At 40.4% G+C, this 24,433-nt stretch overlaps 1 protein-coding gene across 1 annotated transcript in view; it reads right to left on the bottom strand.

Annotated features, from left to right (window-relative positions):
- The window catches only part of LOC124605305 (F-actin-uncapping protein LRRC16A), a 528,830-nt gene that overhangs the window by 241,905 nt on the left and 262,492 nt on the right, over positions 1–24,433 (bottom strand). Inside the window, exon 9 of the mRNA XM_047136886.1 lies at positions 16,051–16,145. Coding sequence (XP_046992842.1) covers positions 16,051–16,145 — 95 coding nt within the window. The remainder of the gene's footprint in view (positions 1–16,050; positions 16,146–24,433) is intronic.

Here is a 24,433-nt window from a genome sequence, read left to right as displayed (position 1 = left end):
GGTCGCCCAATGTGGCGTCGAATGTAATAAGACCTGCCCTGTAAGGGGCCTCCCACCCTATGACGCCAAACGCTCATTTCCATTTTACCAGTCAAAGTTACAAAAATTTAACTGAAAACTAAAATAATGAAAAATCTTGGGTTTCTCCTGGCTGAAAAAATTCTTGGGTTTTTCCTAGATTCCCCAGCTAACCTGAGGCATACGCACTCTGGTGGAACCTAAACAAAATTCCATTACTACAGAACCAGCCATACATTTGTTTCAGGTTGTGTGGGGGAAATTGTGGAAGAGCTAAATCTGGATGTCTTCTTCAGTTAAAACTTCCAGGCTGAGAGGCCACAGTTGATGTATAGAACTGCTTCCTAAGATTTCATCTCCAACTGCGGGAGACACGTTCAGAGGTAAAACGGCCACTGCCACTAAGGCAGTTGGAGATGCAACATTAGGAAGCAGTTATATACATAGACCATGGCCTCTCAGCCCAGAAGTTTTAACTGAAGATGCTGCCAGCCACAAAGGCCTACAATGTATGACTAAATCTGGGTCAGCAGATACAGAATTGAACCACCATCCTCCCAAATGCAATCCATTGCTAACCATGGTGCCACTTTGCTTGATCATAAACTCAGATATGCCACATTCTTCTGTCAGACACTACTCTCGTAGGTTAGACACAAGAGATATACTAAGCTCAAAACGCTGTGTTATGAATGAGGTGAACTGCTATTCTCCTGTAAAATAAATTGTCACAGGAGAGCAATCACCATTTATTATTAAGTTAGTAAAATTACTGTTATTTCATCTGGTCATAATTATGTCTATTATACATAATTATGAATAGCTCAACCCAGCATATCAACTGTTATCTTGCCCATACCAAACTTCAGCTGCATCAGTATTACATAAATTTGTGTGTCTCAATGTATTTCTTTCTGTCCTCATTTTAAAGTGTAAGTAAATTAATGACATTCATGAGAAGTATTACGACTGCAAATATTACTGAAATTGTTAGATTTATTGGGTTAAACATGAATTTTGTGTGAAACGCATGTGACAACTATTACAGAAAAGTTTAACCTTAGAGACTTTGGACCCTGCAGTTCTGATTAAGTGGTGGAATGACTCCAGCAAATAGTTGTGTGGGGTCCACAACGGTCTTCTCGCTGCATGAGCAGCAAACGTGCAATTCCTCATATTACTGGCTGACACGTATTAAAGGGATGTTTGGTGTTTAAACCATAAGGGCTGCAATTAGTGCATGCTCTTTAGGCTGCTAATAAAAGGAAATCTGTCGGCTTTAGCAATGCTCTGCTTGAAGATGTGGAAGACGATAGATTCTTCTCACGGTTTGTTTTTGATGATAAAGATACATTTTGAAGTTTTCAGTACAGTGAACAGACAGAATGTGTGCGTATGGAACCCTCAGAGTCCTTATGTAATTGTTTAGCATGAAACATACTTGCCTAAAGTGAAAATGTTTTGTGCCATTTCCTGTTAAAAAGTTTATGGGACCTTTTTTGTTTAGCAAAACACAGTGATTGGAATGAACAATCTTTGAATGTTACAGACTTGGCTTTTCTGACAAACCTGAGGAGGAGTCTAATGACTCCATTTTCCAATAGTATGGAGTTCCATCATACAACACTGTACCAGAATTCTCAATGACACACGCTGCCTCAATGCTCGATAGGGGCGCACGGGACCCTGTGAAATTGCCCTATGTTCTTAGCCTAAAACATCTCCAGGCATAACCGTGCAACTTTTTCTTCTAAGGATATCATTTGTCCTTTACTTTGTGACACAGATGAGTTGTAGTAACTTCAATCAACAAAGAAATGTTACATAAAGTTAATGATGTATTAATTATTATCTACATGTGATTTATGATGCAGCAGCTGCTGCTGGTGGAAACAGACAGCATTTGCAATAAAATAACTAAAAACTTCAAAATTTTAGTGAGTATTTCATAGTATGTATCTGCGATATAACGTGTTTCCAACAGTAAATATGACAGCTTTAATCAGGCCATGTTCTATGTTACAGGTGCACGAGACTCTTGGCATTCGAAGACATATAAATGATTGAATGTGAATGGTTACTGAAAGACCCTGTCAAAAACAAGGACGTGCCATATTCTCCTTTCATAATTTATATTTCTTATCAACAGACTTCACTGAGGGAGAAATACTGAGTAAATCAAAGGCTGCAGAATCACATTAATTTACAAACCATCGAGTGCTGATTTCCTGTGTCAAAGTTCCAAATAACTTTTTGGGCCTGTGTACAAAAACTGTGATTGGTGACATTTAATGCCTCAGGGATATGAGCACAACAATTTGAATGGCCACAGCATTGCAAGAATGCACTGAAGGTAACCACCTGAAAGCCAGCTAAGATGACACCTGAACTTTGAACTTTTGGCTCATCAGAAAGAGAATGGATCCTTCAGCTCTTCAAAAATTGCATGAGCAGCCATCAAACAACAAAGGTATTGAGGGGGAGGCGGGGGGTGGGGGATGGGGGGTGGGGGGGTGGGGATGGGGGGAGTGATACTTCTTCTCAAAGGAGGCAAGGAAGCATAAACTAAGCAATGAAGCAAATGGTCATGAGAACTTTAGCTCAGTTAGCCTTTACAAGCCACATCTACAAACTGATAGAATACATGATACCAAATAGAATTCTATCAATAATTCATCCTCTACTTATAAATGAGCAATTAGGGCTTGAGCCAGAAAAAAGCTGTACAAGGTAACTTGAATATTACTCCATTCACGTAGGATGAGTTTGAAACTCATCATATTACTGGTATGGCTTGCACAGATTTGACAACAGCATATGATACTGTCAATCATAGTTAATGCACGTCTAATTGTACAACTTTCTCAATGGCCTCCATCTCACTGAATTCACCTGCACTCTTCTGCAAAATCACAGGTTTACTGTTGACTTCTGAGCATAGTGTGATCACTGTGGAGCACAAAAAAAAGGGTCTATGTCAGTGAAGTGTTCTAGCTCCACTTCTCTCCAATATCTACTCCAATGACTAGCCACTGACGAAGTACGTGAAGCTTCCTTTGTTTGTATGAAATAGCCCTTGCTGCACAAAACAACAGCTTTGACAGTGGATACCGAAATCTGACAAAACCCCAAGAAATCCATCAGTGTGCAATAATTGAAACCATTTAAGACCAAACCCTTCTAGCACACAAGTTTGCACATTTCATCTACAGAACAGAGATGCTCATCGTGAGCTACATATAGTATTGCCAGGATCCTGATTACAGCACTGTCACATTCCAAAATTACGTTAGAAAACATTGTAAGAACAACAAAATGAAAAACTCCACATGAAACAATCTGCTTTGTGAAGTGGCAGGGTCAAAATTGGGCTCATACCCTCCAAAAACCAGTGCAGCTGCACTGGCACAGCAGAATGTGCCTCTTCGGCACAGTCCAGAGCATTCTATACAAGACCAAGGAATAGAGCATTTACTCAGAGAAGCCTGTGGGCTGATTAAGGACTGCCTCAAGCCTACTACATCAGATAAACTTTTATTACCTAGCTGGAATAATGCCACCATCTGTATGCAGTGAAGCGGCCGCCGATAAGCAGAGGTTTAAAATGAAGCAGAGCAGTGGCCAACCATTGCACAGGTATACCTCTCTTCCTCGATGGCCGAGGTCTGGGAAGAGCTTCCTACAGTCACGTGAGAAGCTTGCCATGCCTCCTCCTGAGAAGACGAGGCTGCAAACATCTACTCCACTGATCGATGACACCACCTGAGCAACTGAACCCCAGACACAGCGTGTGAGCTGACTGGTACAGTAGTCCCTAATTTTACTACGATCAAGAATGAGATGTCTATGACATGTACTGTGAATGTGCATATGAGCAAACGATGAGCCCTACGTTTCAATACCATCTGTCCCATAGACCAGTGCAGAGAATGATACTGTTCGTGCCAACCCAAGTGCCCTATGTGTTTTAATGTTCTCAACAGATGTGATACAAACATACTGTGTTTTTGCAGTCTAATTATTCTATTTCCAGATATTATATATTTCTAATCCGAATATAATAATTGTTGTTGTTGTTGTTGTTGTCTTCAGTCCAGAGACTGGTTTGATGCACCTCTCCATGCTACTCTATCCTGTGCAAGTTCTTTCATATCCTGTGCAAGTTCTTTCATATCCCAGTACCTACTGCAACCTGCATCCTTCTGAATCTGCTTAGTGTATTCATCTCTTGGTCTATCTCTACGATTTTTACCCTCCACGCTGCCCTCCAATTCTAAACTGGTGATCCCTTGATGCCTCAGAATATGTCCTACCAACTGACCCCTTCTTAGAGTCAAGTTGTTCCACAAATTTCTCTTCTCCCCAATTCTATTCAATACCACCTCATTAGTTATGTGATCTACCCATCTAATCTTCAGCATTCTTCTGTAGCTCCACATTTCGAAAGTTTCTATTCTTTTCTTGTCTAAACTAGTTATCGTCCACGTTTCACTTCCATACATGGCTACACTCCATACAAATACTTTCAGAAACGACTTCCTGACACTTAAATCTATACTCGATGTTAACAAATTTCTCTTCTTCAGGAACGCTTTCCTTGCCATTGCCAGTCTACATTTTATATCCTCTCTACTTCGACCATGTGCAGTTACTTTGCTCCTCAAATAGCAAAACTCATTTACTACTTCAAGCGTCTCATTTGCTAATCTAATGCCCTCAGCATCATCCGACTTAATTCGACTACATTCCATTATCTTCGTTTTGATTTTGTTGATGTTCATCTTATATCCTCCTTGCAAGACACTGTCCATTCCGTTCAGCTGCTCTTCCAGGTCCTTTGCTGTCTCTGACAGAATTACAATGTCCTTGGTGAACTTCAAAGCTTTTGTTTCATCTCCATGGATTTTAATTCCTACTCCAAATTTTTCCTTTGTTTCCTTTACTGCTTGCTCAATATACAGATTGAATAACATCGAGGAGAGGCTACAATGCTGTCTCACTCCCTTCCCAACCACTGCTTCCCTTTCATGTCCCTTGACACTCATAACTGGCATCTGGTTTCTGTACAAATTTTAAATAGCCTTTCACTCCCTGTATTTTACCCCTGCCACCTTCAGAATTTGAAAGAGAGTATTCCAGTCAATATTGTCAAAAGCTTTCTCTAAGTCTACAAATGGTAGAAATGTAGGTTTGCCTTTCCTTAATCTATTTCATATGATAAGTCGCAGGGTCAGTATTGCCTCCCATGTCGCAACATTTCTACGGAATCCAAACTGATCTTCCCCGAGTTATTGAAAAAGCAGAAACACGGATTCACGACAGAATAACATCAAACAATTCGAGAAAAACAAGATAACTGATGATCACATGTATACTTATTCAGGAACTACAAAAAGATGATTCCAGTTGTCAAATATTACCGCAGAGTCATATTCACGATAAACTAAAGCCTTAGAATGGTACAAAGAGCCCTACACATTAGAGAAAAGTAGGAATTCAATGTGTAGTTGACTTCAGGCAATGTAATGAAGTCAAGTAAGACACTACAAATACACAGGTATTCCTTAAAAGTAAACCTGTCCTTAACTTCAAGGTTGGTCTGTTCACCTCAATGCTTTACTAGGCACTGCCCTAGTGGAGGTGGTATGCCCTCGACTTCCTCTGGGCTCAGTGTAGGGAAAATTAAAAGGAAAGTAAGGCGAATCAGACAGCAGGCATGCTGTTACAGGTGGTCTCTCTCCTCCCACCCTGGCCTCCGAGTGATGTGCGCTCACTTTTTAGCCTTCCCCAACCTAGCCCCTCTCCTCCCTGAGAATGGTACTATTAATCCAGACACCTAGGAAGTGTCTCACTTTTAACTTTATGTGAGTGTATTGGCAGTACTGTAAATATGACTTCTGTTCTGCTGACCTCCTCCTTTACTTTAGTGTCAGGCCGTAAGATATCGATACTGCCGACATCCAGATGAAACTCACCGCCCTATAAATAATTTTTTAAAGAAATCATTTTGCTTTCAGCTGTTAGCAAAACAAAATTCAAACACCTGATAGTAAGATTAAATACTTTAAAAAAATTAAATGCAAAGAGCTCTAATATCCCATCCGAAATGAATTATTTCTGAAATCCACAAACATAAACCTGTACAAATACTTGTTCTGTCAAACCTTCACTACTGTGATGTAACCTGAGGTGGTACGAGTAGTGAAACTTCCCCACAGATATAACTACACACAAATGGTTATGTATGTTACATTTATCTGTTTATTTGATCGTATTAGCAATTTTTATGCTTGTACAGTTGCTGCCAGACAAGTTGGACGACTACCGACACGAGGTCTACATCAGTATCTCAGTGTTCGTGCACCTTAGTACCTCACATCAGAGATCAGCATCTAACATCTCTCTGTAATCACAACACAAGGTCTTGCTTGTCTAGTATCATAGCAGTGGCCATCCCTAAAACAAAAATATTCACAAACTTCTTCAATGTCACTGCTGTCCAGCTCTGGAAGAAATTAATCTGCACTCTGTGCAAATTCAGTGCCCTGTTGCATTTAAGAAAAGTTTAAGTGACTCCCTTTGTCAACTTCATAATTTTTTCTTAAATAATTAACATACACAGTCAGTTCTCTCTCAAACAATGAGGTAGGTTTTCAGTGAGCATAACTCTCCCTTCCTGTGTTATACTCCATCCCACCCCATCTCTCTCGCTCTCTGCTGCAATACCCACAGTAATTCGTATTCATGGGTCTAATTTTCAGAACTGAATATCAACTTCCAAACCTCACCCTGTCATGTCATGTGTCTTAATGAATGTCATGATATACAACAGAGAATGTCTATTCATATGTGTGACATAGTTCCAATCTTTCCTCGATAAATAAAGCAATAAATAAACAATACAATAAGGTGTCAAGTCTCTACAGCTAAATGTAAATACACTATGTCTTAATAATGGAAAAAATATTTTTGGTTGATGTGAGTACTAAATCTGATGACGTAACATGAATGTACCTTTTGGTTACAAGAAATCTTTTAGTGAAAGACTGGCTGTACAAGATTTTTAAAAATGCGGATCATCACTGAAAAGAATATAACGAAATTATCATTTTTGCACACTTTTTTCTTTTTTTTTCTGTGACTGCAGAATTATGGAGAGTAGTTAAGAAGACAGAGATTTAAAATGGAAATCAAAGGAAAAAACTTATCCAGGAGATTACTATCCGAGCAAATAATGGTACACAGTAAAAACAGTCTTTGGAATAAACCATGCAGAGCAACAGATTCAGAACTGAACAATGGAAAATCCAGAATAGAGTAACAACAGTAAAAAACTGGAAGACTGCTGCTCAGCTCACTGAGGAGGCACTGAGTGGCAGGCAGGCACATTGAAAGAGGACTGCTAGATATTACCAGCTGTTGGACCAAGTCCTTCATCACATGTAGACAACACACACACGTGTGTGTGTGTGTGTGTGTGTGTGTGTGTGTGTGTGTGCAGCTGACGTAGGGCTTAGTCCAATAGCTAATATCTGACAGTTATTTTCCAATATGCCTGGCTGCCACTCAACACCACCTCCATAAAGTGAGTAGCAATCTATACATTTCATATTCTGCAACGATACACATACAATTAATTAAATAAAACAAATAAAACAAACAGTTATCAAAATATCACAAATGGGCCACAGAAAGTGATGAAAGACAAAACGCAGAGAACAACAAATGATAAGAGAAGGGCGTACAGTGACAAAGGTATAATCGGAAGCTGTAACATCAATGTACAATTTTCCCAGCTGTGCCTGCAACAAAGCTCAAAAAGAAATATAATACTCTTTCCTCGCCAAAAAAATTCACCTGTTTTTGAATGCTCTGATTGACATAACTTTAACAAATTATCAAGTTTTAGAACTCTACCTTAAACATGGATAATCAATATATACAGACAAGTAATTTATTTAAATGCAAATAACATGCTAAAAATTAATAGCATTTTCAGCTTATACATTACACAAAGTAAAGAAAAGTAGGGGGAAATATCACATTCACAGTTAACAGTCTGCTTGCCTTTGACACACACTGAAGAGGCAACAACTACATAGACATCATGCAAAGGAAGTGAGATATCTGTTGCTATGTTCCAACAGTAAACTGAAAAGTACATGTTAATCACAAGTACCATGCACAAATTCAACACAATTCTATTAACACAAATTAGTTTTACATACAAAAATAATAAACTTAAAAGTCACACCTTGCATAATTTTGGCAATAATTCCACACAAACTAGAGGCACCTACAAGAAAAAGAAATTACACGTGTTAAGTGATAATCTGCATATTACGATAACAACTCTTGTGAAAAAAATAAAACACACCAAATGTTAAAGTGCAATAAAACACTTAATTTAGCAAATTTACTGTTGAAAAGACAACAAATTTTAAGAATATATGAATTCACATACTACTTTAGCAAAAGTGGTTTCATGTCTAAGGAATCACACAGCCCAATTAATGTTACCTTTAAGTCCTGATTTTTGCAGCTCACTTGCAGAAATTTACATTTGCAAAAAGAGTAGAAAAATGTAAAGTGAATAAAAAAGTGGTACATATGAGGTACCTTGAGGTGGTTTCCTTTTTCTTTCTTTTTTAAAAAAGAAAAACCTGATTATACTGCAGAAACTATTATGTGTATGTTTCTGAAATTTATCTGTTGTACAATATTTCTGCAAATAACAGCATTAATTTGCCAGCTCAGATGAGGTCCTGTTTCTATATCAGCTCAGTACTATGTTATTTTAACCAGTTTAAGGCATAAAGATATGCATTAACACTTTACTTCTGACCAACTTTGCTCTGATACAAAGCCACAGAGTGTATCAGAACATATTAGCTCAACACACGAAAGGATGAGACACAGCAGAGCACCCCACCTGACAGCAATGTGCAGATGCTCTTGGCTCCAGTAACAGATAAGCTGTCCACAAGACTTCCGTGTAAAAAGGGCATAGCAATTTTCAGTATCAATATCCTACTGAATATAAATAATTTACATGTAGAAGTAACAAAAACCAAGTAGTAGAAGTGTTGAGTTGCCGACAGGCCCAAAACTAAAATATGGAAAACACATACATATACTGAAGGGCATGGCAGAGGGTATGTTCCATTGTACCAGTTATTAGGGTTTCTTCATGTTTCATTCACGTATGGAGCATGAGAAGAATCATTGTTTGACTGCCTATGCGTGTGCTGTAATTACTCCAATCTTGTGTTCAAGATTCCTACATGAGCAATACGTAAGGAGTTGTGATTTATTCCTACAGTCATCATTTAAAGTCCATTCTTGAAACTTTGTTAGTAGACTTTATCATGATGGTTTTCATCTATCTTCAAGAGTCTGGCAGTTCAGTTTCTTCAGCATTACTGTAACACTCTCCTACAGGTCAAACAAACCAGGGACCATTTGTGCCGCCCTCCTCTGTGTCATTCAATATCCCCTGTTAGTCCTATTTGGTGTGGGTCCCATACAATTTAGCAATAATCTAGAATGGTTCATACAAATGATTTGTAAGCAATCTACACTATGTCATCAAAAGTATCCAGACACCTGCCTGAAAATGACTAACAAGTTTGTGGTGCCCTCCATCGGTAATGCTGGAACTCAACGTGGTGTTGGCCCACCCTTAGCCCTGATGACAGCTTCCACTCCCACAGGCATATGTTCAATCAGGTTCTTGAAGATTTCTTGAGGGGGGGGGGGGGGGGGCGGCAGCAGCCCATTCTTCATGGAATGCTGCACTAAGGAGAGGTATCAATGTCAGTTGGTGAGACCTGGCACGAAGTTGGCATTCCAAAACATTCCGAAGGTGTTCTAAAGGATTCAGTTCAGGATTCTGTGCAGGCCAGTCCATTACAGGGAAGTTATTGTCATGCAACCACTCCGCCACAGGCTGTGCACTATGAACTGGTGCTAGATTGTGTTACAAGATGCAATCGCCATCCCCGAATTGCTCTTCAACAATGAGAGGCAAGAAGGTGCTCAAAATATCAGTGTAGGCCTGTGCTGTGATAGCATCACGCAAAACAACAAGCGTTGCAAACACCCTCCATTAAAAACACGACCACAATGTAACACCACTGCCTCCGAATTCTACTGTTGGCACTACACACACTGGGAGATGACGTTCACTGGGCATTTACCATACCCTCACCCTGCCATCGGGTACCACATTGTGTACCGTGATTCGTCATTCCATACAACATTTTACCACTGTTCACTCATCCAATCTTTACACTCCTTACACCAAGTGAGGCGTTGTTTGGCATTTACTGGTTTGATGTGTGGCTTATGAGCAGCCGCTCGACCATGAAATCGAAGTTTTCTAGCCTCCTCCGTAACTGTCATAGTACTTGCAGTGGATCCTGATGCAGTTTGGAATCCCTGTATGACGGTCTGGATAGACGTCTGCCTATTACACATTACGACACTCTTCAACTGTCGGTGGTCTCCGTCAGTCAACAGACGAGGCCTGTGCACTTTTGTGCTGTACGTGTCCCTTCATGTTTCCACTTCACTATCACATTGGAAACAGTGGACCTAGCAATGTTTAGGACTGTGGAAATCTCGCGCACAGATGTATGACACAAGTGATACCCAATCACCTGACCATGTTCAAGGTCTGTGAGTTACGCAGAGTGCCCCATTCTGCTCTCTCACAATGTCTAATGACTACTGAGGTTGATGATATGGAGTACTGGCAGTAGGTGGCAGCACAATGCACCTAATATGAAAAATGTATGGTTTTTGGGGTGTCTGGATACTTTTGATCACATAATGTACTTTGTAGACTGATTGCACTTTCCCATTATTCTACCAATAAACTGAAGTCTACCTCCTGCTTTACCTACAACTGAGCCTATATGATAATTCCATTTTACATCCATACAAGGTGTTACACCCAGAAACAAAGAATTACACCAGGTATTTGCATGAACTTGTCAATTCGAATCATTGATATTACAGTCCTAGGACACCATGTTTTTTCGTTTTGGTAAGTGCGTGATTTTACATTTCTGAGCATTTAAAACATGTTGCCAATCTTTGCACCAATTTGAAAACTTATCAACTGAATATTTATGCCACATCTTTCAGACAGTACTTTATCATACACAATAGCATCACCTGCAAAAAGTCTGAGGTGACTATTAATGTTGTCTGCAAGGTCATCAGTATACAACAAAAACAGCAAATGTCCAAATACACTTCCCTGGGACACACCCCAAGTTACTTCTACATCTGACAATGACTCTCCATCCTAGATAACATGCTGTGTCCTCCCTACCAAACATCATCAATCCAGTCACAAATTCAGTTGATACCCCATATGTTAAAACTTTTGACAGTAGGCATAGGTGTGGTGTACACACGCGCACAAGGAGGTTCTGTTGGATGGAGTAGCTGGTGGGAAAAAAAAGGCAGGGAGAGGGAGGGAGAGTTGGGGAAAGGTGACTGACAGCTTTGAAGGAGGCAGCAGTTTCAACAGATAGGAATGCAGGAGGGAGAAGCAGAAAGTGCACAAGATAGGGAAACAACACAAGGGCATCAGTGTCAGCGGGTTTGTGAAGTTCATGACAACATGACGTGGGGGTGTGTACTGGGAGGAGATTGGAAAGGTTGAGAAGAATCCACTGAAACTGAGCTTGCAGCAGCATGTTCCATCACTGAATGGTCAAGCCTAGCTGTGTCCATTGTTTGGCAGTGGCCATTCACTTGGGTAGCCTACTGGTTGGTGGTAACAGTCCATATAAAAAAATATGCAGAGACTGAAGCAGAGCCAGTACATGATATGACTACTTTCACATATGGCTCTGCCTTTGATAAGATAGGATAAGATAAGCCTGTAATGGGACTGGAGTATGATGCACTGTGTGGTTGAATTGGGTAGTCTTGCACCCAGACTTTCCACAAAGATATCATCCATGTAGCAATGGGTTGGGAGTGGGAGCAGCATAGGGATGGATCAGGATATTGTGTAAGCTGGGTAGGTGGCAGACTTTCAGTTTGGGGTTGGGCATGGAGATGGGAGGGCTTATGGGCAGGATGTGACCTGACTTATGAATACCTTATGGCAGTTGAAGCCGTGGTGCAGGAAATTGTTCAGTTGCTTATGGGAGGCAGGGGGTGGTATCTCTGTGCAGTTCATACTAGGGGTTGTTGCGGGGCATTTGGGGGTGGGGTGGGGGGGGGGGGGGGGTGTGTGCAGAGGACTGCTCCTGTGCAGCTTGTTCTTGGGGTTGTTGGGAGGATTAGCAGAGTGTGAGGATTTGGCCTGGGAAATCTATTTCTACTTGTATGTTTGTGGGAAAGTGCCTGTCTGTGAATACATTAGTGAGACCTCCAGTATACTGGGCATGGGAATTCTTATCACTGCCGATACCCTGTACACGGATGCTCCGACTACATGGAACTGATTTTTTGGTGTGGCAGAGATGGGCGGTTTCCAAAATGCAGCTACCACTGATAATTGGTGTGCTTGATATGTACAGAAGCATCAGACAGGTGAAGGCAACATCAAGGAAGGTGGAACATTGGGCTGAGGAAGACCAGGTGAACAGAATGTCTTGGCCCTGGGTCCAACCATGAAGGTATCAACGATGAACCTGAACCAGAGAAGTAGTGTGAGGTTTTGGGGAACTATGAAAGTTTCCTCTACATGGCCAACAGAGAGACAGGAGGGCGCCATATGTAAGCCCACATGCACTGATTTCTTTAGGTATTTACCACTCAAAGGAGAAGAAGTTATGTGTGAAGATATAATTAGTTATAATAATGAATATGACAAACATATACATAACAAACATACAATGAAAATAATAAGTTAGATGTACAAGGAATGAGGAAATGTGGTTGCAATCTGAAGGATTGGAGACTTAGTGTTCAATGGCAACAAGTCCATGGGTAGGGATATGTTTATCTATGGGAGGGGGCATCAACAGTGAAAAGTAGGAATCCTGGTGATAATGGGGTGGGGATGGCTGAGAGTTGGTGAAGGAAGTAGTTCATATCTTTAATACAAGAGACTAGGCTACAAACAAATGGATGTATGAGACTGATGACAAGAGCAGAGATTCTTTCAGTGGGACTGCATTAACCAGCTACAATGGGGCATCCAGGATTGTTAGGTTATGGATCTTGAAAAGCAAGTAGATGGTGGATGTGCAGGGGGATGTTAAAGAGAGGATGGGGGGGGGGGGGGGCAGGGGGGGGGGTGTTCTAAGATGGACCCAAGGGTTTGAGTAGGGACTGGAGACTTTGCTGGCCTTTTTTTACGCGATCACTAGGGCAGAACATGTCGTTGGAGTCACATAGTTGGCAGACGCTTTCTGTGAGGCAGTCACTGTGATTCATCATGACAGAAGTGGAGAGTCTCTGTCTGCAAGGAGGCTGAAGAAATCAGGGTCTATCTTTAGGTTCTGGATGGCTGTTCTTTCTTCCACTGACAGATTTACATACCAGGTAAGGATGATGAGGTCAAATTGAACATAAGAAATTGCTGGAAGTTAACTAGGGGGCGGGTAAGTGCCATAGAGGGTGTGCCCCTGCAAGAAACTCCATTCTTGTCCACCAACTCCTCTGACCAATTGCCCATAGGCTAGCCTGTAAAAGATACTACCACATCCTCCATCAATTCACAATCATCCCCAACTCTTTATCATCTAGATCACTACTTGTCACTGTTGACGCCAGCTCTCTATACATCCAACATCCCCCATGCCCACAGCCTTGCTGCAAATGAACACAACTTGCCACAACATCTCATTTCTTCTAATACATCTTCTTAATTATATCCTCACACACAACAACTACTTTTCTCAGAGGAAGCTGATTTAACAAATCTGTGTGGCATCATCCTATGCCAGTCTGTTTATGGGCCATCTAGAGGAAACATTCCTAACTATCCCATGTCTGGTTCAGGTTTATTGATGATATCTTCACAATTAAGACCAGTCTCAAACTTGAAAGGAATTGCTGCTGCAGTGAATACAAGTCCACCTAAACCAGTTCCCAAGTGAACACTGATTAGGGAAGTTCACAGAATGGATATTTAGAGTTTTGTACCTCGCAAAAGACCATTGCCCACACTGGCACATAATGCTGCATGTCTTCAGTGGGGGCAAACAACACAAAGTGGGCAGCAGCTGACTGGAGGCACACAGTCTGTATAGACAGGTTATAAGGATGTCTCTTTCTCAAATTATGCGTAGTGTCAAGTGCACAAATGGCCCAATGAGGCATTTAAACATTAGAGTATGGAAGTTTTAATTCGATCTGTAGGTGGTTCTGTAACCCACCGTCCCTCACCGTACTGAGTTAAAGATTAACATGAACAAGAATCAGAGTGTTTATTTCAACATTCTTAGTGACCAACTGTTTACCTCTCTTCTAAATTTTCACTATGAGTATACTGTGGAAACTCTCTTCTTTGAAGATGACAGCAACAATTGCTTGGTAGTTTATAGGAGATAAAGGACCCAAATTGCGAGGTCACCAGTCCCTACATCCTTTATGTACCGAACCACAAATAATGCTAAGAAAAAGGATATAAAATGCAAATTCCAGAAAGCCCAACTGTAAGCAAGATACAACAAGACAGAGATTATACCAAGCAGCAGTAAGAGGGGAGTGAGGAAGGGGGTCGGGGGTAAGATGGGTGAGCTGCTCTGCCCAGAATGCAGTTGGAGATCCCCCGAAGCTACATCCCATCACACCACCTGTTACTCCAAGAAAACGAGCAGCATGGCCAAGATGATAAAATTCAAGGAAAGATAAAAAATTAAAAATAGGAATTGGTAAAGAATAAGGACAATAAAAAGATGGGAAGGGTAGGCGACACACCAGACTGTCGAGAAAAGGCCACTGTACATCTCCTGGCCCAAAGCAGGAAAGGGGTGCCCCTTTAACTCCTTAGGCAGTCAGTGGGGCCAAAGTTCCCCATCTCACAGAGATGAATAGAAACCACCTTCATGGGTGGAACATAAAACCAGCCCAGCTGCTTTGACATCATCTGGTAGCACCAGTCTAGTAGGATGTGGGCCACCGTCATGCAGGCACCAAATCAGCAGTAAGGTGGGTCCTCACATCAGAGACCGTAGCTGCGGACAGCCTAGTATGGCCAATGCATAGCTGACAAAGAACAGTGGATTCCCTGCAAGAAGCCCACAAAGGGAAGACTGCCATGTGCTTGTGGTCTCTTTATTGCCCCCCAGTTTGATTGGAAAATCCATTGCAGAACATTCCGAGTTTCAGACCTCCAACAAAATACGGTTTAGAGTCAACTGACGGTCCAGTTGTGGGACCCCCATTTCCAAAGTCGTCATGCTGGTGGCCATCTTTGTCAAATAAGCATGTGTTATTACTCGCTTACTTCATAGTTGCTACATGAAGTTAACAGTTTTATCTCTTCCAACAATATGGATACCATGGGGGAAATGGGAAGCAAAACCTTCATATGTTAAATGAATCAGGAAATCTGTCTGATAATCTATTGTCTGAGATCCAAACATTTGGATGTTTCCCAACTAGCAGTTTCCACTCACTGATATCCTACTGCTCCATCAAGGAATAAACTTGAAAATCTTAGCTATTTTTGTATGTGCATATGACATAAACTGTTTAGCAATAATGTTCAAGTTCAGTTAATGTTGTTTTACAATAGTCTACCGTACAAGGAGAAATAGTTTATCTGTGGACAGTTAAAACCTGAAGAAATAAAGTGCACAATACTTTTTTGAATGGTGTTTCATCCTCTCACTTACATTACTTCATTCAAACAACAGTGATTTGAAACAGCATCTTAAATGATGTCAGTATTGATATTGCAAATGCCACTACTGTTTTATCATAACCTCAGCACATAGCCAGCGGCTGTGAAATTAAAACACACAACTAATAAAACTCTACACTACATCAAGACATAACTTCAAAACACCAAAATGGTATGCAGTAAGATGGAGAAAACAATTAAAAAATTACCTTTATCCTCTATCAGATTGTTAGACAAGTCTAAAGTATGAAGAGGTGTGTTGCTGTTTGCTATTAACGCCAGTGACAGTTTGTGAGCAAAATCCCTGAAACAAGGAGATAGAAATGTATTTTTTTTTTTCCTCCTTCTTCCAAACATTATGTTGCTGCAGAAGGAGCATAGCAGTTGCGTTTTATAACCTGTAGCACATAATTATTTGAGTAACATGCTAAATAAAAGTACAATTAATTTAGCTTTATAATCTTAATTATTTATAATATGAAACCACTAATTTAAGCATCACTATGTTTGCTCAAATTATGGTGTTTTGCTTCAGTATACTGTAACTTTCTTGGAGTGTAGACAACACACTTTTTTTTTTAACAGAGCTCTCTATCATTCCCAAATACTGAGGGGTTAATACTGCCAGACTTAGTATTGCAGTATATTCTACTACAGCAACTAATAGTGGTTGTTTAAGAACACACAGAGCATACTGTAATGGAGAACTTGCACTCACCAGAACCAGAGCAGTAGTTGCTGACTGTCCTATAGTGTGTACCATACATAGTTTGTTCAATATAATGTATACAGCGAGCAAAATATTCCATTTACTATCTGTTGGTGAGTGTGTGCAGAGAAAATGAGTAAGACACTGATTAAAAGTCTAGTATTTATGTAGACACAAATAATAGAGTTTGCCATTGGTGATTGGTATAGCGGATGATACTATCCAGCAGAATATGAGCTGCACAAAATGCTAGGATTTTGTGTGGGAAAAGGACTTTATTTATGTGAGAAGTGGTGTAGGAAATATGCACTGAATGGGAGCAAGGAATTATTGTACAATGGAAAATCTGGGATGAAATAACAACAATATGAATTACGATATTGCTATTACTTGGCACATACAGAAGTCTTGGGCAGAAAGTAACTTTAAAAGTATTACTTTATTGTTTACTTCAGTGAAAAGCAAAAAGTTTAAAACTTACAAACCACACACAACAGTTGTCTATCAGTCACCCCAAAATCTCATCAAAGTATATTTCTAAGCAATAGTCAGCTAATCTAACAGAACCACTGCGAAGGGGTAGGTGTGAGAAAGACAGAAATTATGGTTTTTAATTTGATTTGAAGTGACAATCTAATCCAAGAAACACATTGAGTGAGCACAGTTATTCAAATGCTTATTCTAAATATTTTATCAATAATTACGTTTAAAATTATACAAGGGCAACAGAGACACATTAAATTAGTTGCACAAGCCCTAATAATCATATTTGTGCTAATGAGGCATGCAATAGGCTGTGATGCCCTTTGATAATCAGTAAGTGGTTCTATCACTTTTTAAGGTTTTTATATGAAGCAGGAGGTATAGTTTTAAATTTACTTCAGCCTATGTCCATATATTTGGTTACTTATATATTTTACTTTCCTTTACTTCTCCTTACTAACTGGCTGTTGTTTACCTACTGCTAACACACACACTACATTTCATTATACATATATGGATACTCAGCAAAGAAAAATACTTAATTACGTACCGTAGCACTATTGGTTTATTGTACTATGATGTTTACTTCCCACTGCACAAACAAATATGTGTAACCTCAAAATCTAGATCATTACCAGGAACAGTTTGCAGCCACGGCAGGCCTCCTTTGCATATCAGCCACTCCATTTTTCTCAATCCTCCCATCACCATCCTCTCATCCTCTCCTTCTCTCGGAATATTCTCCTCCAATCCTTTCAGCCAACTACATGTTCATCTCTTGCCTTAGAGACACAATTCATGCACCTGCCTCAATATTCTGTCTTGAGTGATTTTCTATACATTTCTCTACCAATTAAGCATTGCCGATTCCATCTGCTTCAGTAAGGATACATCCTTTATTATCTCCCTCATCACAACATTTAATAACCTAGCCATCCTCATTGCTATTACTCTGGTTCTGTTAAATTTCATTTCACGTGCCTGTACGTTACTTAAATCCCTTCACTTTACTGTCCAGGTTTTACAATCTCAGCTCAGGACAGGCACCTGGTGAGATCAATACATTATTATTAGCTTGGAGTTACACGAGACATCTTCATTCCACACCTAGCTGCTGACACCCTAACCCCTACCAGCTCAGTGAAGGGTGAAGACAGTTACAGAGCAAAGAATGTTTTCTGCCGTTCAGAGCAGTAAGACTGCGGTTACAGTGGAGCAACATCACAAACCAGAGCGGCACGGCACAGCAAGCACAGTAGCAACGGCGAAACAAACCATTGTTGTCCAGCGCACACAATTATAGTGGTACCACAAGCGGAGAGGAGTGCCACAGAATGGCGCTGAGCAAATCAAATGCATTTGTTTCATAGAGCTGTGGTCGTGCATCACCGGCAGTTTTTGGTTGTCGCTAAAGGTAGCAGAGTCAGTACTATTTCTTGTGCTGTGTTTCTGCTGTTATACTGTTGAGAAAATGGTATCTATGGAAGCTTCGATAGCGGCTGTTTTTACTTGGCGTTCTTTATGGGACCACCAAAACAACGATCATCACAACTGATTCACTTTGGCCCACTTATGTGATGAGGTTGCAGCAGAATTATAGACTACAGGTACAGAAGGCATTTCATCATTTTCTCATTTCTTTCACTGTCTTAAAAGATGCAACAGTAAAGTTGCAGTAGCAGAACTGAGAAACACATGAAAATTTTGTTTTATTATATGACAAAAAGCTTCCAAAACCGTCACCTTTGGGCACCTCCGTTTAAATGTTTGTTAAAGTTTCGTCCTGTCTGATAAATGCCTTGCATAGAATGCTCGATGTCTACTGTATGTTGCTCATCGGCAATGAGGGATTCTTGTACATGAACGCCAGTATCGTGGAGAACATTTATATTTGACAATATTCTCAGCAAATTCTGGAATCCTCTACTGGTTTCCAAAATAGGCTCCACTTAGTGTTCATTATTCCAAAAGCCCCTTCTATTAATCATTGCGGTCTGGAAAAGCATTTGTTGAAACATTCATTCCATGGATCTACATTGTCTGTAATATTTGATAAAATGCCACAACAATAGATACGCCTATTCTCTAATGAATACAAAAGGCAATCCCACTGATGTATTTAGCTGTGGAAAGTCTGGTGGTGTATGAAGCTCCCCTCCTTGCATCAAGTGAAATACACTTTCCTATACATATCCCTCAACATCGATTATAAGGAGTTTCCCCTGAGGATCTGCAAATGCTTGTAGTATGATAGAACAAAAATTTTTATTACTACAGAATATTGCACCAAAATTTTCTGAATATTTCAGGTGAAAGTGCTTTCTGTCAACATCACTGACTGCAATTGGAAAGTTCTGTGTGTCACATAAACCATTTACAGTATTTAGAAAGGACCTTGCATGTTGAGTGATTGGAGGCAATCTCACAACATGTTGGGAGTTGACTCCACAATACTTAAAACAATTGTGAATCCTACTGTGAATGTCAGAGCCATGTCTCAAACACTAGTTCTGGTTTCTAAGAACCTGCAACATCAACTATCAATGGCTCTCAAAAAAAGACGTTATTTAACTGGTAAAATCTGTAGCAGCTTGAATGCCTGTCAGACAGACATGGAAGTTTGCTCTATTAATCATATAGAAAAATACTCTCCCCTTTGCATACAACCATTTTCCAAAATATTGTTTACTTCAAACTGTTTCTGAGACTTGAAGAAGTTACAAATATTTCCATTTTGGCTTTTCCACTGGCATGCGAGTTTGCAATTAAGCACTGTACATCAGTTTTCTTGAGACAGGTCATCGATAGTGAAATTATTCTAAGTTTAATGAATAATGCAGTATGTTAGCTACATTCATACACAGAAACATATGACCTAATAACATGAACCAAATGCCAGTTCATAGCAACCCCTATTTTTCAAAGCAAACTTTTCGAAATTCTTGCATTAGGTTACTTAAGTTTCAAATATCACTATAACTATTACCATTAACAAAATAACAGAGTTCATCATGAAGCTGAGGAGTAAAGCTAAGAGATGTGCGAGAATCAGATTTTATTCACAGAGTAGTTTCTTTAAAATCATTTGAGAAAAACTGTAGATTGGCTAGCTTGCATGTTTTCCATCCACACACTCAAGTGAGCCTGCTGGCTGCTGCACCATGACCTGCCTCATTACACCTGAGCGCAAAGCAGTGCATTGGCATATGCCCAACATGTAGCTCCACTCTGCACTGTTATACAGCTCCACTGTCATCTGGCACTAAAAGTGAGAACGCCAAAATTGTAACGGACATTAGTTGGGAGAAGAGGTAAGGCAGCCGGTGGGTATTCCCGGGGCTCCGTATGCGATGGGGCACGTCCCACCTACAGCTGTCCCATCTCTGCTCCAGTATAGCCAAGTTGTTAAACAGCACCTATCATCCAACAGAGTGCTACATCTAAAATAGAAAATAGGGTGTGGCAGAAAAGGAGACAAACCTTAAAGCAATTAAAACAAGAGAAAGAGAGTAATGAGTGAGCACGTCAAGGAGGTAGGATAGTATCAGTGGTCCCCTGAAACAGCATGCAATGACACACACCCCAACCCCAACCATCCTGCCCTTGCCCAAAATGTAGCTAACAACCTTATATCTGAAACTAAAGCCACTTTCATGGAGAAAACAGATAACCATGAATTGTCTTCGAAAATTAGAAGCACAGAATTTAGAAGCCCGCACTCAGCATCAAGGGCCAGAAGAAGGGGGCATTCCACCAAGATATGAGCTACTGTCTATAAGGCTCTATAACTACAATGTGTGGATGGCTCATCAAGTAAAATAAAACCATGGGTTAGCCTGTTATGACCAATGTGAACACGACGTAAGACAGTGGATTCTTTCTGGGAGGAAAGGAAGGAAGAGCACCATGCAGCAATAGTTTCCTCTACAGCACAAAGTTTATTAGAGGGGGCAGTCTACTACCAGATGTTATTCCATCCCTGAGCAAGCACAGTTCTTAGATGCACCCACAAATCCGAAGCTGGGATCAGCAAAGCAAATGGGGGCGAGTAATCACTCCTCTTATCAAACGGTCAGCCAGTTCATTCCCCGAGATACCCACATGACATGGGGTCCAGAGATAGGCAACTGATCAGTCAGTAAAATCGTGTTCAGGAGGAAGGTCGAGAATAGCAGAGACAACAGAGTGACAAGAGTAACATTGGCCTATAGCCTGGAGGCCTGCTTGTTGAGTAACTACATTTTAAAATGTAGTGAAGGTAGACCCATTTAATAAATTGGAGAGCTCTGTTAACAGCTATCACTTCTGCTGCAAAAACACTAAATGTTCCTGGCAACAAATGGTGTTCCTGACTGTAAAAGCATATCCCATTTCATCTACAATTAATAGTGCTGTGATGCTCTATGTTTGACCAGTTACGGCTTGCCTGCTGAATGGTGGGACTGAGATGCTTGTGTCCAGCCCCACAGTACTCTACTCAGCCACATACTCACTCCATGTCTGTTGTATGGACTTGGGACATGCAAATATCCGAGCGTGACCAGTCTTAGTTGACAACCAACCTCGCCCTTTCCTTGCCCCGCCACATTGTAAATCCATTATCTCCCTCTCTCATTTTCTTTCTCTTTCCCTTTCTCTTTTTTTCTTTATCTCTTTTTTAACACTAAAGTAACATTTCCAAGAACACTTACACGACACAATTAATTTGATGCATCACATGGAAAATAATCTAATATTCAGTACAAAAAGTCTCATGTCCAAGCAGGAGATTTATTCTGCTTGCCATTAATAGGAAACTGCACAAATATTTAAATAAATACTATCCCTTGAATCTAGGGAACAACTGACTGCAGAAAGAAAAAAATACTAAGAACATTATATATTCACAGCTGTAAATATTCACACTTTTCAATTAAAGAAAATCTACAATTATTGTTGATAAGCAGTAGCATCATTGTTGCAGTCTGGATTTAATGGACTGTGCCAGTTTGTTAATAGCTTGTTAGCATTACTAAAGCATCTCTTACTACCTGTGCTTGTTGCTGGGATATATAAAATACAGCTTGTAACTGCAGCCATCACTTATAGGTAGTTTACACATATGTTCTACCACTTTACATATCATCATCATCATCATCACGATCATCATCCTATCCTATGTGAATTCAAATATACAGATCTTCTACAACATGCATTAAAATCTCTCTCTCTCTCTCTCTCTCTCTGTCTCTCTCTGTGTGTGTGTGTGTGTGTGTGTGTGTGTGTGTGTGTGTGTTGTGATGACACAGTACTTGATAGCTCTAATTTAACAAACAACAGAGAGAGAGTAGTAATACAGATCTGTATGTAGGTGTACCCACAAAAAATGTATTTTACACTGATAAAATATTATACAACTTCCATTTGGCTGTAAGACAATACACACTATCTATACAAGAAGGATTACATGACTGACTGCATGCAGTGCCTGTAAAATTAGCCCACTTTTGTCGCACACTGCTAACAATTTCCTGCTTTTCATTTGTGTCAAGCATATTGAAAACAAAGGAAGATAACCTATGGAAGATATGAATTTTATGGCCAAAAGTAATTAAGACCTTCTTGGGTACAAACATCACAGGTCAATTTTTAATCCCCCATACCTCATATTAAAAAACACATATCTGTTAGTATACATCAATTAAGCTAATTAATTACTGCAGTAGCCACCAGAAAGATCGCAGGAGGCGCACATTGGCACGGCGCGTCACGGACAGTAGTTGCCGCAAGTAAAGTCCCGTCCACCAGAGGGCACGCAAGAATTCGACCGCGCCCTCTGCCGGCGGAACAACAACAACAACTCAGGCAGCACGGGCCGTGCCCAGTCAGTTTTACATCGGGCGTACCTAGCACACAGTTCCCGGTCTATACTATGTGAAGTGCGACGGACAACATGAATCGTGTTAATACAATTACAAATTCATCCTTTCTTTGTACTGTAAAGAACAAATATTTGCCACTGCAGTCATGTAACTCACTTCACACTATTTGACAGTCATTTTCATTGACTTGGCAGATTTATTGTCAAACCAGGGATGATCTAATTAGATTGTAGTTAAGTGTCAGATAAACTGTTTCACCTGTAAATGACTGGCTTGTCCACTTTTCCATGGTGTAGCTGAGGTAGCAAAATCAGTAGGGTTGGAACTGTCAACACTGAAGTTTCAATTCCCGTCTGAAGAGATGGCCAAATGACAGTGGCCATTGTTCTGATGTAATTTAATACATTTTGTGCACAAAATGTTCACTCTGATCGCGGACTCTCCCCACAGACATCAAACAGCCGCATCAAAGGCCATCTGGCACAATGGGAGCAGTAAGAGCTGTTGAAGTGGTTCTTCCCCAGTCGGTTCACTTTACAGAAAAATCTGGACAATGAAGATCAGACTCATTACGGAAAGACAAATTACTTCAGAAAAAAAGGTGATGAATGAAAGAATATTCCAAGAAAGGAAGAACCTATGGAATGACCCGGCTGACATAAAAAAAAGAGAGCAAGTGAAGGAAGGATATTCAGAGATGAGAGATCACAACTCAGGAATGGAAATGGGTGCTGCAATAGCTTGGGACCCCATGCTTGCCACGCATGTACTCACATAAGAGGCATGTTCCCCTTCAAATTTCTTCACCACATATCAACATTTTGGCCCTCTGCTAGCATCTCCAAAATCTTCTGGTGTCCCCTGTTAACTCAATACTATCGAAGAGCATTCATTTATAACAGGGAGCTTTCCCATTCTTGTTCTTAAGAAGTGGCATTATTTTTAAGAATTTTTTCCAGGCTACCTTTGATGGGCCAATATCATTGGCTGGTTAACAATAACAGGCAGAGGAAGAGAAAAGGAATGTTGTCTTCAGTCCTGAGACTGGTCTGATGCAGCTCTCCATGCTACTCTATCCTGTGCAAGCTTCATGATCTCCCAGTACTTACTGCAATCTACATCCTTCTGAATCTGCTCAGTGTATTCATCTCTTGGTCTCCCTCTATGATTTTTATCCTCCACACTGCACTCCAATGCTAAATTTGTGATCCCTTGATGCCTCAGAACATGTCCTAGAAACCGGTCCCTTCTTCTTGTCAAGTTGAGCCACAAACTCCTCTTCTCCCCAATTCTATTCAATACCTCCTCATTAGTTACGCGACATACCCATCTAATCTTAAGCATTCATCTGCAGCACCACATTTCGAAAGCTTCTATTCTCTTCTTGCCCGAACTATTTATCATCCATGTTTCACTTCCATACATGGCATACTTTCACAAACGACTTCCTGACACTTAAATCAATACTGGATGTCAACAAATTTCTCTTCTTCAGAAACGCTTTCCTTACCATTGCCAGTCTACATTTTATGTCCTCTC

Source organism: Schistocerca americana, chromosome 3, assembly GCF_021461395.2.
Source record: "Schistocerca americana isolate TAMUIC-IGC-003095 chromosome 3, iqSchAmer2.1, whole genome shotgun sequence".
Taxonomy (NCBI): Eukaryota; Metazoa; Arthropoda; class Insecta; order Orthoptera; family Acrididae; genus Schistocerca; species Schistocerca americana.
The sequence above is the reverse complement of the archived record's forward strand: the minus strand, read 5'-3'. Positions and strand labels throughout refer to the sequence as shown.